This window comes from Mycetomoellerius zeteki, unplaced genomic scaffold, assembly GCF_001594055.1.
Source record: "Mycetomoellerius zeteki isolate Tzet28-1 unplaced genomic scaffold, Tzet1.0 scaffold275, whole genome shotgun sequence".
Lineage (NCBI taxonomy): Eukaryota > Metazoa > Arthropoda > Insecta > Hymenoptera > Formicidae > Mycetomoellerius > Mycetomoellerius zeteki.
Window position 1 is genome coordinate 65,699 of NW_017257255.1, and position 14,903 is coordinate 80,601.

Consider the following 14,903-nt stretch of genomic DNA (forward strand, 5'->3'; position numbering starts at 1 on the left):
GCTGGAGCAAAAAAATCGGGAATAGAGCAAAAAATTAGCAAAAAAATAGCCCTTCAAGAATATGTACTTGATTTTTCATTTGCTGCTTTTTTTCTTTGTGGCTGTGCTAACTTTGATCTTAAGCTAGCACAGCCATGAGTTTTAGCGAATCGGCTGGAGCAATAAAATCGGGAATAGAGCAAAAAATTAGCAAAAAAATAGCAAAAAAATGTGGTATAGGTCGCGTTTGATTGTGTTGAAGTGGCTGTGCCAGCTTAATAGACGTAAATATTTGTTTGAGTCTACTGTGATTTGGGACCGCTGTATTTAGTTGAACCAACTATTATAATATTTTTTTGAAACAAAACAACTCAGGTTTTTTTGAAACAAACAACTTTTTTCTCAGTGTATAAAATGCATTTCTTTTGTATTTCAATATCTTACTTTTTAATCATGTAAAAATATGCTTACATAGAGATATTCTTCTGCAAATAGAGACCTTGGCATTAATGCCGAGTTTCAACGCATAGTATTTTATGTAATTTTTTTAAGTGACTATACAACATAATTTTCTTATATATAAACCCAGGTAGCAAGTTATTTATTGTCATTTTGACATTAAAATGTCATTAAAGACGTCATTGCTATCTTGTTACTTTGCTAGCTAAGAATGTAAGAAATTAAATATAATATTAGCAAAAGAAAAAAATACTTTATTACAATATTTTATAGCATGTGCCGTAACATGACTAAGATTGAGTTTACACAGTCATCGTTAAGAAAAACATTGATTCAATATACGTGATTGTATATTTCAATAAATTCCATGGTGTGCAGTTGACGTCAATAAGACGTAGTACTCTTCCTACTTTGTTCGCTATTTTGGCAGTGTCGCGACGCAACGATGATGACAAAGTCAGCAGAAGGACTGCTTTCGTTTCACCTCGCGGCATACATCAGCCACGGGCACAATGCCAAATTCGTCTCATGCAAAAGATTCAAAATTCAAAGACCCGCTGCCGACAAAGCCGTATTAATATCACGAAACTATACAAGAAACGTTAGTTTTTAATAATAGATTCTGGATGTCTAATCTCGATAGAACTGTAATGGCCAGCTGGTGATGTTTAATCTTGACCGATCTATAACTACGTTTTTTTATCACGCTCAGAAAGAAATGTTTCGAAACATCTGACGTGATGAAATCCATCTCATCACACGGTGGAAATGTATACAATCGTCGTATTATATTAGTAACAAGAAATGATTTATCAAAATTGTTTTAATCTATCGGATGAAAAAAGTTCGATGTAGGTAAACTACAGTACTTTATTTTAAAATGTTTCTCTGCTTTAATATAAACAATAATTCGATATTCATTTTAATTTAGCTTTTGATTTTAAATAATCAAATTTTTCTCTGATCAAATATCACTTATCTCTCTCTGTTTTCAGCGTTAATAACTTTGAAGAGTAAAATATTACTTGAAAATACTTGGAGAAGAAATAGATTTTATTGAAAAATCACAATTATGTCGACAATTACGCTAATTATATAGTATTCAATTTTTTGTAACAGTGTCAATAAAATTAATTGTAAAAAAAATTTGATTTAACTTCAAGGTACGAGTTGACACACAAGATGGTTAAAATTCGAAAATGTCTCATTGAAGATGGACTAAGGGTTAATAACACGAAGATACAAACCCCGATGTTTAACATAAAATACAAGTTTAATTTTCGTACAAACGAACTTTTTCCCACAATAATTGCATATTCTCCTACGTAGTAGATATAGAAGAGATATATATATATATATATATATACATGCAGATACAACTAAAGACGGGGAGCCGTTTCTAGGGTGTATATATAATCGCGGAGAAAATATTCGTTGGAGTTTCTCCTGGTAGCGACAGACTCCCCGATACTTTCGCCTAGAGTATAACGATCGAGTATACCGTTACCGGACTGCGAAGGTGCACGATATGTAGTTTACTGGCAAGTGCGACACTGAACTCATAATTATTATAAATTGTGCATCATTATCGTAAATATTGTTGAATATTTGCTATCTATATATTAATAAATAATAAAGATTCTGATCTATATTGACAGCTACTACTTTGCATTTCTTTGCATTCACTATTTGATTTCTCACAAGTCTTATATAAAACGATTTATTTAGTATGATATTAACATAAATTTCCAAAAGAACTTCCTTAAGAGTTCTCTCTCTTTATGTTTCTTTCTATAAAGAAATTAATTTATTTTTCTAAAATTGTAACATCAACCTATGTTATAACATGTGTTCCAGATTTTATCGAAAAATTTTTAAAAGTAACTTTAATAGGACGGTGTATTGAATATTTACTATCTATCTAATAGAAAGTAAAGAGTTATTACCCAATTATTGATATCTCCAAATTAATTTATCTTTTTTCTTTTTTTCCACTCCCCTTATATCAATATTTTTATATTAAGATAAGTCAAAATAATCTTGATTTTAGATAGTAGAATAATCTTATTTTTAATCTAACAGCTACGTCGCACATAATTCCTATAGTTATATAAATTCGTAATTATATTCGTGAAGATAAATAAATTCATAAAAAATACATAAATCTTAAATGTATTTTAACGATCTACTGAATCTTATAATCTCCACCTTTCGTGAAAATGTGCATTTCATGCTTTCTGCGTATAAGCGTAGGAAACATACATAGACTTATCTACAAACGGAAAACAAAAGGAAAACAATTTCTTTACAGCGATAAATTTAAATGAACTGTACTCATCTATTTGAACATAGCAAGTGAAAGAGATAATTTTTATTTATGATATATACGTATCTCAATGGTAAAACTTCCGCGAATTTTCATTAATTATATTTACAATTCTCTACACGTGTACAAGTTAGTTGCAACACAAAGCGCAATCGCTGTATCTCAATGTATTCGTTATCAATGCGACAATGCAACGTCAAACTTCCAGCTACGTCATTTCATACCAGAATGTTTTGCAACTTTTGCGTATTTTTTTATTGATTTCGTTTCAAGATTAACATTTATCGTAAGAACGCTAAATTTAGAATTAATATAAGAAAAAGAGATTTAAAATAGCAGAGCGCCCGAGTTGCCTTTGATTTTTTTAATTTCTTTTATTATTATACAGCTTTTCAGAATATACAAAATAGACTGCAAACGGACGGATTCTTACATTTACAACGGAGAGATTTATTTCGCTTCATTGACATTCTGAATCGTAAAAATAAATTCGCGTTCTCACAGATATCTCGAATCAGTCTCATGTTTATATGCACATATGCACATTTACGTGACATCTAGACACCAACAAACCGTCGTAATCTTACATGGGGCTTCAATGGCTTATGTAGTTTTAATCCATAATAATCCGTAACTTTCATCATACGTACTCTGTTGTCTCATGTTTCTACTTGCCACATCATTGCCTATGGTCGTTGCAAATTCCGCGGACTGGAAGGTCCCTAAAGTGTTTGTCGCATCAAAATTTTGCAATCCAACGAGTACGGTCATTAGCCTTTCGCACGCATGTAATAGCGTATAAACAGATAAAAAACAAAGAGATAAAATAAAGCAAAAATCGTGTATGAGACATTTTAATATTAAACTCTCTAAAAGCATTAAGGGAAACCAATTACATAAAACAATTATATTTAGAAATAAATCAACAAGAATAAATCAATTAAAAGAAATAATCCTATTTTCGGTTAAAACGGATCTTAGTATTTAAATATTTCGCTGTGAATTTATATACACATCTAATTCTGCAAACCATAATTCTAAAATGCTTATTAGCATCAATATAACATATTAAATTTCTCGTCAATTTAATATGTGATATTACTACTCTAATTCTGTTTATCATTGCATTTCAAAAGTAAAAAAGATTTCAGCGCACGATTTGCAGAATTAGATATGTATATAAATTCACATCGAAATATTTAAGCACTAAGATTCACTTTGACTAAAAATAGAATTATTTCTCTCAATTGATTTAGTAAGTTTTGTGAGCTAAATTTAATATCAAATTATATCACGATATTATAAATTTATTGACAAATAATGTAAAATTCAAGTAAATTGTACATACAAAATAATGCAAAAAAAAAAATGATCATGTTGTCTGAGTAGAAAAATGTAACCATGAAAATTTACGATGCTAAACTTTGATCAGAGTTAAACCTCTGTGAAGCTGACCCCTCATTTTCAAAATTTTGAAAAAATAAGCAGAGTTCTGGTTGTCCTCCGAAGAGTTCTGGAGTTCTCTATCAATCTTAGAAAGAGTTCCGTCGATTAAAGCGATGAAAACACCATTTGAAGTTTCGGGGGGACCAAGTTCATGATTCCGAAACTTTGAAGGGCTATAACTTCCTTACCATTCATTTTAGCACTTTGATCCATATAGGACAATCGATAGAAAAGAGGGCAACCAGAACTCTAAAAAAAAACCGGAATTCCGAAAGAAAATTTTTCAAAAAAAAATTTCTTTGGGAAAAAAAATTTTTTTCAGATTTCGGGCATTCTGTTATGAGTTCTGATAGCCCCCCAAAAAGTTCTAACGATTATGCTTAATGACCGATGCGCTAAAACCAATATCTAAAAAGTTCTAGAGCTTTGAAGTTTCAATTTGTTAATTTTTCTAACAAAGAAAGGGACCCAACTGTTCCCCTCCGATTTTAATGAGCTTTTAGTATATTATTCTCCAGACAAAAATAAACGACACGTATTTTTTTATACGTGCCCATACGCATTTAATGAAAATTTTTTTCTATCTCTTACAGTTCCGGCGATATTCACTTGGAAAGAGAAAAACCGATTTTCTTCTAAAGGGCGTTTCACCCCCTAAAAGTGCGTATAAACATGTATAAAAAAATACGTGTCGCTTATTTTTATCTGGAGAATAACATATTAAAAGCTCATTAAAATCGGAGGGGAACAGTTAGGTCCTTTTCTTTGTTAGAAAAATTCAAAAATTGAAACTTCAAAGCTCTAGAATTTTTTAGATATTGGTTTTAGCGCATCAGTCATTAAGCATAATCATTAGAACTCTTTGGGGGACTATCAGAACTCATATGCCCGAAATCTGAAAAAAAATTTTGTTTCCCAAAGAAATTTGTTTTGAAAAATTTTCTTTCGGAATTCCGGTTTTTTTTTTAGAGTTCTGGTTGCCCCCCAAAGAGTTCTATCGATTGTCCTATATGGATCAAAATGAACGGTAAAGAAGTTATAGCCCTTCAAAGTTTCGGAATCATGAACTTGGTCCCCCCGAAATTTCAAATGGTATGTTTTCATCGCTTTAATCGACGGAACTCTTTCTAAGATTGATAGAGAACTCCAGAACTCTTCGGGGGACAACCAGAACTCTGTTTATTTTTTCAAAATTTTGAAAATGAGGGGCCAGCTTCACAGAGGTAGTCTCGTCAGACATGAGATATTTCATTGGCCCCGACGTACGACGTGTTACATGCCACTTAAGCCACGTGTAAATTCGAGCGTGTCAAGCCGACACGAGTGCACACGCGTATTCTACTTTGCGACATCATTAGCAAGACTTGCCAATAAGTTGCAAACGATAGAGCACGCACGACGGTGAACTAATCGGACTTTACAAACATAGTTGAAAGAAGAAAAGAAAGATATGTATCTCTCATTCTGACAATGACTAAATAGTCATTGCAGAATCATTTAAAAGCAAAATATTCGCTCTCGAAATCAAAAATCGAAGTGCAAATATTTTTCGTGCCACATAGAAATTAACATAAAGAAATATTTTTAGAGATTAAGGGGGAGGGAATCATAGCTTGATATATGTACGTAGATATATCTATAGCTTAAAATCGTTAGAGTATAGATGATCAATGGCATGCAAGCCCTGCTTGAAGAGCACACACGATATTTAAATGGCGAACAGACATTGCAACAGATGAATGTTAGCTTTGTCCTTATGTAATTTAATAATCGTATAGACTATAGAGTGTATAGACAGCTAATCGCGATGCACAATGTCACGAAATTTGGCTCAGTTTAACCGAAAGAGAGTAGGTCGTTCTTTTTATGTCAGATAATATCCGATTAGAATCTATGACGGTGACCGACTTAGAACTCTGATTAGTGTCATAAGAACAATGCCATAGAATGACATTTATTAGAAGTTTTGTCGGCTCATGCCAACGTCTTTTCATAGACTGTTTGGAAGGCATTTTCTGAATTTTATTATCGAAAAATAAATGTTTTACTTCGATAAAATTGTGATAAAATAATCGAAAGCCCTTGAAACATTCGAAAAATTTCTGAACGGATCACACTGTTCTCTTGTTATCGTTTCATAGAGCCCTAAATCGATTCATAGTATGTTTACTCAACTATGTATGCCACTTACACGTTACTTATATATGTATTCACTCACCTCACCACATTGACCATTAATAATGGCAAGTCGCGACAAGGAAAGAAAGGAAACTATTTTTCGCGCTCAAGGACTCTGTCATCGCTAAATAGAAGTTTTTCCTGTTACAAGTACGTCTCGAAAAAGTATGTTACGATACATATTGCACACAGATAGAAGAAAAGAATATGCGATCGTTAGAAAATAATGTTACATTATATTAAATTCTTAATGCATGAAAGGCAATTATTCAAGTTACACAGATGTCGCAGGAATAACCAATGGTGATATTTTAACAGCTTGTCATAATATTTGTGCAAATTAATCGATTAATCTTGTTTTCCTAGATTATAAATGGACTCTGAGGTCAACCCACGAGTTGATATATGCTTATTACGTCAGTTTATTAGTCACAATCAATTTCCATAGCAATTAAAATCATCAATAAGGATAGATAAATAGTAATGACGAAGGAAGGAACTGACTGATTAAATGTATTTCATTCGTTTCGCTTTGAAATTCTGCGAAAATATGAAACTCATGAATTCCGATGATTTTAATCTTCGCGAATTAATCCTGGTGATAAATCCAGAGAAATGAAGAGATCGAAGCGCAGCGAATCCATCTAACTTCGATAGGCGGACGATGCTCCATGTTGGTAGGACCGGATGCTCGGATTCGCGAGGAATTTCGAGGATTCAAGAGTGAGAGACAACGGTTTTACGACTGCTTGGCAACGAGGCCAGGCCAGGCACCTAGCCAGACAAGCCAGCCAGCAGCAACCGGAGGCGCCGATCACGGGTCCGACGATCCGTTGAGGTCAGAGCCCCTCTCACAAAGAAGGGCCCCTCCCTTGGCGCCCTCGAATGTTTATATAGGGTGTTCTACTCCTGCTGATACCTTACTGTCGAGCGTTATGTGATTCACACAAGAGAACAACTGTTTATCACATTGCTCCAAATTTATCTTGAGGCTTTTGTTATCTTATTCCTAATTATCTTATTTCTGTCCCAATACGGAGACAGAAATGCATTAAAAGAAGAAATAGAAACCAGAACATTATGAACCGAGATAAGAGAAACAAATCAAGATAATACGTAGTACTTTCTTTGGTTCTTTTAACCACAGTTGGACAGACATATCTACTAATGTAAATTAACTTCACGCAAAAAAATATTTTGCTGCTCCAGCTAGAATTATAGCTGTTTTTTGTATCTGATAGAAAATTATGTATCATAAGCATAGAATTTATAGCACAAATCTCAATTCTATCTCTGTCATCTATATGATTAGATGCAATACATATCCAATATCGCAGTACCTGCTATAAATTTATCTATTCCAGCTATTTTTCGTACTTAGATAATTTTCGCTGTAAACTGCAAGATCACTTTTTTGAGTGTTTAACAAAGTGTTACTATCTGGAAAATCCTCGGAATAGAATTTTCAAGGGATTTCTTTTTTACCTTAAAAAATCAGAGATTATTTGCATTGCATTCTAATTTCATGTTTTTATTTCAAAGCATTAAAATATTTTTGAAAATTTTTAACAAAAATATTCGGAAAATCCAGGCACCTTTTCAAGGATTTTTTTTACAAGATTTTTCAAACACCCTATTTAATTTCGATTTAACATACTTTTTTATCTTTTTCTAATGCTAAAAATTCGAGAAAAATAAAAAATAAGTTAAACTGAGATTAATGTACTTTGTCAGAAATGGAAGAGTCATGAATATTATAAACGAATATTACAAACAGAGACTGTAAAGATTAAATAAATTTTAAGAAACAAATAAAAATGTTGTTTTATCTGTCTTTAGTGTTTTTTTTACATAATGGTGTGTATAAAGAACACTAGTTGTATATAAAGACACTAATTGAGCAACACTATTATCCGTGAAAATTTATTTAAATCAGAAATATTTAACTATATACATATATCGTTACGATATTGTCTTAATTATAGTGTTTTCTTTTTAAAACCGAATCGCAAAATATAACAAAACTTCGATTTAATAAAAATATTAAAACAATTAAAAAATAATTGTAAGATGCAAATAATATCTATGATAATTCGAAATGCTCAAAGAGAGAAAACGTGTTGGCTGGAACGTCTGTCAGACATAGCAATAAATAAATGTCATTTATTTTTACTACACTTTATATGCACTCGTATTATGTGTCGTCTACGCTTTGATACAATAGCTACTGATGTTTTTATTTTTAAAAATAAGCTGACTCTTTTTTACGTTGCGCTAAATGACGGACATAATTTAAACTGGAAAGTCCAGAACTCCGCGCGAGGAAAGATTAAGATTTTATTTTATTATAATAGTTTTTATTATTATATTATATATAATTTTTATTCTAGCCTAAAAAATTGACACCGAGGTTTCGTACTCTTACTGATAGAGATGTAGAGAGTTTGATAAGCGAAGTGGATACCAAAAGAAAATTTTTAAACAAATACCAAAATTTTAAGAATTCTGTATCTGATGTACTTCCTGTTACTGATAAGGTAAGTTGTACTTAAGACATCAACGAACGTTTCCCAACGTCTCTGTGCAAATAAAAATTGTGTATACATGCGTTAAGAAAAGTTGAACATTTCGATCCTTTGAAAATCTTGAAATTCATTTCCGCGCGTTGATCAACACACATAGATGACTTATCGTACGTACATAAGTCCGTACAAGCTGCATGGAAAGTGAAAAAATGAATGAATGAATGAATGAATGAATGAATGAATGAATGAATGAATGAATGAATGAATGAATGAATGCACGTTGATAAATGCATAGATATCTTAATACATCTCTCTCTGTGTGTGTGGCTTACTAAATATTTTTGTAAGTATACGATTACAAATTTTATGAGATTTTGATACAAACATCTTTTTACGTCTTATAAGTTAGCGGAACAAAATGAGCGGAATCGATTCTAACTAACATTTTTATTTGTTGCTCATTTGTTGCTAAAAAGTTGCCAAAGAAAAAAATTTGTTGCTCTGTCGGTTTATTTAAAAAAACGATGTTTCGCTAAAGGAAGATTCAGTTAGCGGAACAATACCTACAACAAAGCCAATCTACGCAGAAATAACGTAGGAATTTGTTGCTAATTTGTTGCTAATTTGTTGCTGCCGAAATAACATTTTTTTTAATACTTTACATACTGAAAAAGTGTAAATAACAACGAGAAGCCTCAACGTGCTGGCGGAACAAGAGTAAAGTATCAATAAAAGATTTGTTGCTCGCTTAAAATTGGTACTGCGACCTCGTCCGAATTAGTTGCTCTAGAAATAAACAATTTAGCAATTTGTTGCTTGCAAAATAAGTATAAATAACCACGTAAAACCTCAGCGTGCTGGCGGAACAAGAGTGAAGTATCAGTAAAAGATTTGTTGCTGGCTTAAAATTGGTCCTAGGATGTCGTCCGAATTAGTTGCTCTCGAAATATGCAATTTAGCAATTTGTTGCTTGCAAAATCTTCCTTTAGCGAAACATCGTTTTTTAAAAATAAACCGACAGAGCAACAAATTTTTTTCTTTGGCAACTTTTTAGCAACAAATGAGCAACAAATAAAAATGTTAGTTAGAATCGATTCCGCTCATTTTGTTCCGCTAACTTATAAGACGTCATCTTTTTAGCACTTATCTCCGTTAATCAACAATTTTTATTACTAATATCGAAAACTTTTGTAATGTGTAAACTTTTGTAACGTTTGTAATGTGTACAACTTCATTTTATATCTAAATATATCTTATTCATTTATAAATATGTTTGTTATTACTTCCTCACAGTACAAATTGTAAAAATATCCTCTACAATTAAATGTAGAAACATGTAAAATGCCAGATGATTATTACTATTAATTTTGTTTAAAACTTCTACAATTTTAAGCAATCGATATTTTATTTTGCTACATAGTTTTACATTATGATTTCTTTGTAGAAGTTTGTTCTATAAGTTGTTGTAATAAATGCTCTACAAAAGCATTTATAGACCTGCAAGTTGAGTTAAATATTGCTACAGGTTGTTATTATATAGTTTACATACGTGCCTGTAAATACTTACTTCAACTTGTCACACGAAGTTCTATTAAATGTGACAGATTTTTTAAGTTAACTGTTCCTATATTTTCACAACAAATGCAATAAATTGCAACAAAATTATTTAAAATTACACCTTTTAGATTTTGTTAAGACTGCAATATTTTACAACCTTAAGCAGTTTGTCAATTGATTTAAGACAGTTTTCTTTGAACAATCTTTTAGACTCATTTACTACAAATTATCTCTGTCCCTATTTGTAGAAGAGCACTCTCCAATTGTACTATTTGATGCTACATTTTTTTCACTATAATACTAAGAATTAGAAAAAGATAAACAGTTCAATCGAGATTGAAGTTAATTTTATATTGCTGGAAGCGGATCTTAAGGAGTTAAAAAAGAGGAAAGAGGATAAGAACTCATACAGCACAGAAACTTGCAGCAACATTGCTGCAATTCATTGTAATGTTGCTAAAATGTTGCAATATTGCTGGAATAATCAACTGTGTTAGGAATAAGAATAAAGGTGTAAGATAAATATAAAAAAATAAAGCTAAAAAAGAGAGAGGAGGAGATACTTGTAGATAGAAAGTTTTTTTGTACAAATTTTTTCCAATAATTAAATGTGTAAATATGACATTAATGTAAATAAATTTAAAGAATTCAAGGCTGTGTTAGTTAGGATTAAAAAATAAGGAAAAATAAAGAAAAGTCTATATGTTAAGAGGCGTCTATAATGAGATTTCAAGACATAAAATTTAAACTTTAAGCCGTAAAAAATTGACTAATCATAGTCGATTATTCCTCACATTTCTTCATATTCCTCACATTTAACTATAATTGATCAATTTCTTACGGTTTAAAGCTTAAGTTTTACGTTAAAATCTCATTCTAAACGCCACTTGAGGCAATGTTGGTGTGTTAGTTAGCAGTTAATCGTTAATTTCAAGGAATGAATAGATGTGCGATTAAAATTTAAATTGTAAATCAAATCCCTTTTTCACAAGCAAGCTGAAGTAAATTCTATATCTGCATATAATAATTGAAAGTACTGAAAGACAGCTTTTGTGACTTTTCAAGGCAGTACGATTTCTGGACAAACTTTCGAATTGCTGTTCGTCCGAAGAACCGAAGACATTTTTCCGCGTCGTTTGAAACTTCAAATACATCAGTAGTCAGTCAGATATCCTATGAGTCTGGCCACGAGCGATTTTTTCAAAATATCCTAGAGAGAGAAAGGTATATAATTTTTCTCTGTATTATACTATACTATAGTATATTATACTATACTATAATATATTATAGTATATACAGGGTGTCCTAATAACTCTGTTATAAGGCAATATCTCCGTTATCGTTAATGATAAGCGAAAATGCCTGAGGAAGAAATTACTGGGACACCCTGTATATATATATATACTCACTCTATAATCTTAATTAAAGTTAAGCGACGTGTCTGCAATGAGATTTTAAGATGTAAAGTAAAACTTAACCCTCCGTGAACCAAGAAAATCAACATGGATCAAATGTGGGTATATCTCATACTTCATTATAAATATACTATAATTTAGTGTGATTGGTAACAACGCAATCTCCAGTTGCACGAAATCGGCACCACATACGCGCGGTACTTGTTAAGAAGTTATAGAAATTCTTGCTGGGGTATGTCATACCCTAGTTCACGGAGGGTTAAACCATAGGAAGTTGACTAAGCACAATCAAATGTGAAAAGAACAATCGATTGTAATTGATCAATTTCTTACTGTTTAAGGCTAAAAACTTAAGTTGTACTCGCTCTTGTACCTTAAAAGCCCATTAAAATAATATAAGTGCACTGAAAAGAAATATAGTCAATTTTAATAAATATTTAGTTCAATATTGCCAACTAAACACTTACTTACAGTAAATAAATATTTCAGTAAAAAGAATGATTGTTAAACCAAATTAATGTTTCTCGTATCAAATAAATATATATTTATATTTAATAAATATTTAATTGGCAATATTCAACTAAATATTTGTTAAAATTGACTATATTTTTTTTCAGTGTAGAATAAGATTATATACATATATATATATATAATACTGATGTATACAGAAAAATTATGTATATCTTTCTCTCTCATAGAATTTTAACAAAATCGTTCGTGGCTATGAATCATAGGGTCTCTGTGTCAATCTAGTTTTGTCAGACCGTTAAATTTCGTCATCCAGTCGACCTCTGACCGGCTTACGACACCAACGAGATCTTTCACACGTCGGATGGGGTCAGTCCCAGTTCGTCTGGCATTCTTTTATCGGGGAAACGCGAGGGAAAGACGTCTGCTGCGGTTCCACGCGTTTGTAAACAATTTCGAAATTGCCATTCTCGTAAAATCACAGCCGTCAACGGCCGTGCTTCACAGTGTTTCCGCGGAACGAGCGCGCGGTCGGAGGAGACGCGACGTGCGGACGTAGATCAAAAAAAGCTACTCACCCATGTGAGCGAGGTCGATGATCGGAATTTCGCACTTGCTAAGAAGAGTCTCGCAAGTGTGCGTGACCATGGGCGCGTTGGTGCAGTAACTCATCCTGACAACTGGATTCTCCTTGGAAATGGGTTGAGATTCCTTTTACACCGGATCGTTCCCTTCCACCCGTCTCTCGCTCTTCTCCTCTTTCACTCTATCTCTTTACCAGTGCTCTCGTCGCAGACCAACTGCTCTCAACTTTCTCTCTCTCTCTCTCTCTCTCTTTTTCCGTACGGCACAGCGAGAGCGATAGCAAAAAAAAAAAAAAAAATTACGCCGCTTCACACTTTGCGCGCGATCGACTCGGCCCACCCGGTATAAGGCGCTCACCACACGGACTCACTGGAATATCCAAGAGAAAATCATACTATCACCGTGCGCGCGCACACACACAACACACGCGCACACACATACACACACAAGATCCGCGACTACGCGCGCGTAGATTCAAAAGGGTGTGAAACTCCGTTATCCCCGTGTCACATGCGTGAAAGCGAAAGAACCGCGAAGGAATATAATGGCTGTCCTAACGGTAGCCGTAGGAGACGAGTTTGTTGCGCGGCTCGCGATGCGGTAAGCGGTGTACGTGGCTTCGGACTAATGAGTACATGCTACGACGGCGTGATGGTGGTTTGTGGTAGCGATCACTCGATTAATTATTAATACGCTACGCACCGCCACTCTTCAATCAACCGTACCGTCGCGCGGCCGCTCGCAAACTGTTCTCGAATGCTCTCGAACGCACGAACCGTCATTTCCGAGAGTTCCGACTCTTCCGAGTCGAGCGTCGAGCATTCCGCGCGTTCACGAAGGCGTCCGATCGCAACCGAGCGCTCCCGAACGCTTCCGTACGCTCCCGAGCCACGTCCCCGAGCGTCGTCGAAGACGGTGCGCGGAAAATCTGCTATAGGTAGATCGTTTTTGCGATCTGGCGACTGGCGTTTATTTGCCTAGAGCGGATCTGGACCAAAGCCGATTCCGCGACATCGAGGTCAGTATTCTTACATTTGAGACTGTCTTAAGGACAGTCTTAAGATGTCATAAATCAATTAGAAGGCTGCATTAGCTTCTTAACACATTACTTAAGACGGTCTTAAAAGAAGAACGGATTATTAATACCGCTCCGAGACAATGAAATCTGTTTTATTACATTTGCATCAGCGGATTTTGATTCACGTGCGATTATCGCTGAAGTTCGAATTGCCTCCGCTCGAAAACGATTGTTCGATTTCGTATCTTAATGCAACTTTACTAAATACAATATTTATATGTGTATTTATGTGTGTATGTAATTATGTTTTGTATTTATATTTCAAATTTTGTATGATTTTAAGTGGCTTTTATTTTATTTTGTAAATTACTTTTAATATTGTGTTTTAGCAAATTATTTTATAAGCATTATATTCTATCTATTTCATAATATCTATGATATTCTGTTTAATTTGTATAAACGTGTATGTGTCTATTAATTCGAAATTCCAAATTAAACGAAAAATGTTAAAACAACAAATGAGAGTCAATAAGTTAGTAGGGTATAAAATTTAAATATAATTATTTAATTAATAATTCACAAATTTTTTTTTTTTGGTTTCTCTTTGACCCATCTTCAGTTATATTTATATACTTTTAAATAGGAATAGATTCAATTTTACATCTAATTCGCTAATGTCATTATACGTAATCATTATTAATTTTATGTTATTAAATATATAAAATTAACAAAAAGTTGTAAGACATTCATTTGATGGTAGACTTGGTCAAAATGTTTGAGATTATAGAGGAGAAGGTGATATTATGGCACCTCAGTTACGTTTTACACAATAACTTTGTTATTTAAGTTTAAAACTTGACAATTGCATTCGTTAAAATGTTGTTGAATCGATTCTGGACTCAAAGTTATGAAATATTTATTACTTAGGATACTATTAATACAAATGT

General features: G+C 33.0%; 1 protein-coding gene across 1 annotated transcript in view; it reads right to left on the reverse strand.

Moving 5' to 3' along the window:
* LOC108724126 (UPF0676 protein C1494.01) overlaps positions 1–13,716 on the reverse strand; it is a 25,125-nt gene extending 11,409 nt beyond the window's left edge. The window contains exon 1 of the mRNA XM_018450306.1: positions 12,932–13,716. Within this exon, the coding sequence (XP_018305808.1) occupies positions 12,932–13,025 (94 nt within the window). The 5' untranslated portion in view covers positions 13,026–13,716. The remainder of the gene's footprint in view (positions 1–12,931) is intronic.
* Between the last annotated feature and the right edge of the window lie 1,187 nt (positions 13,717–14,903).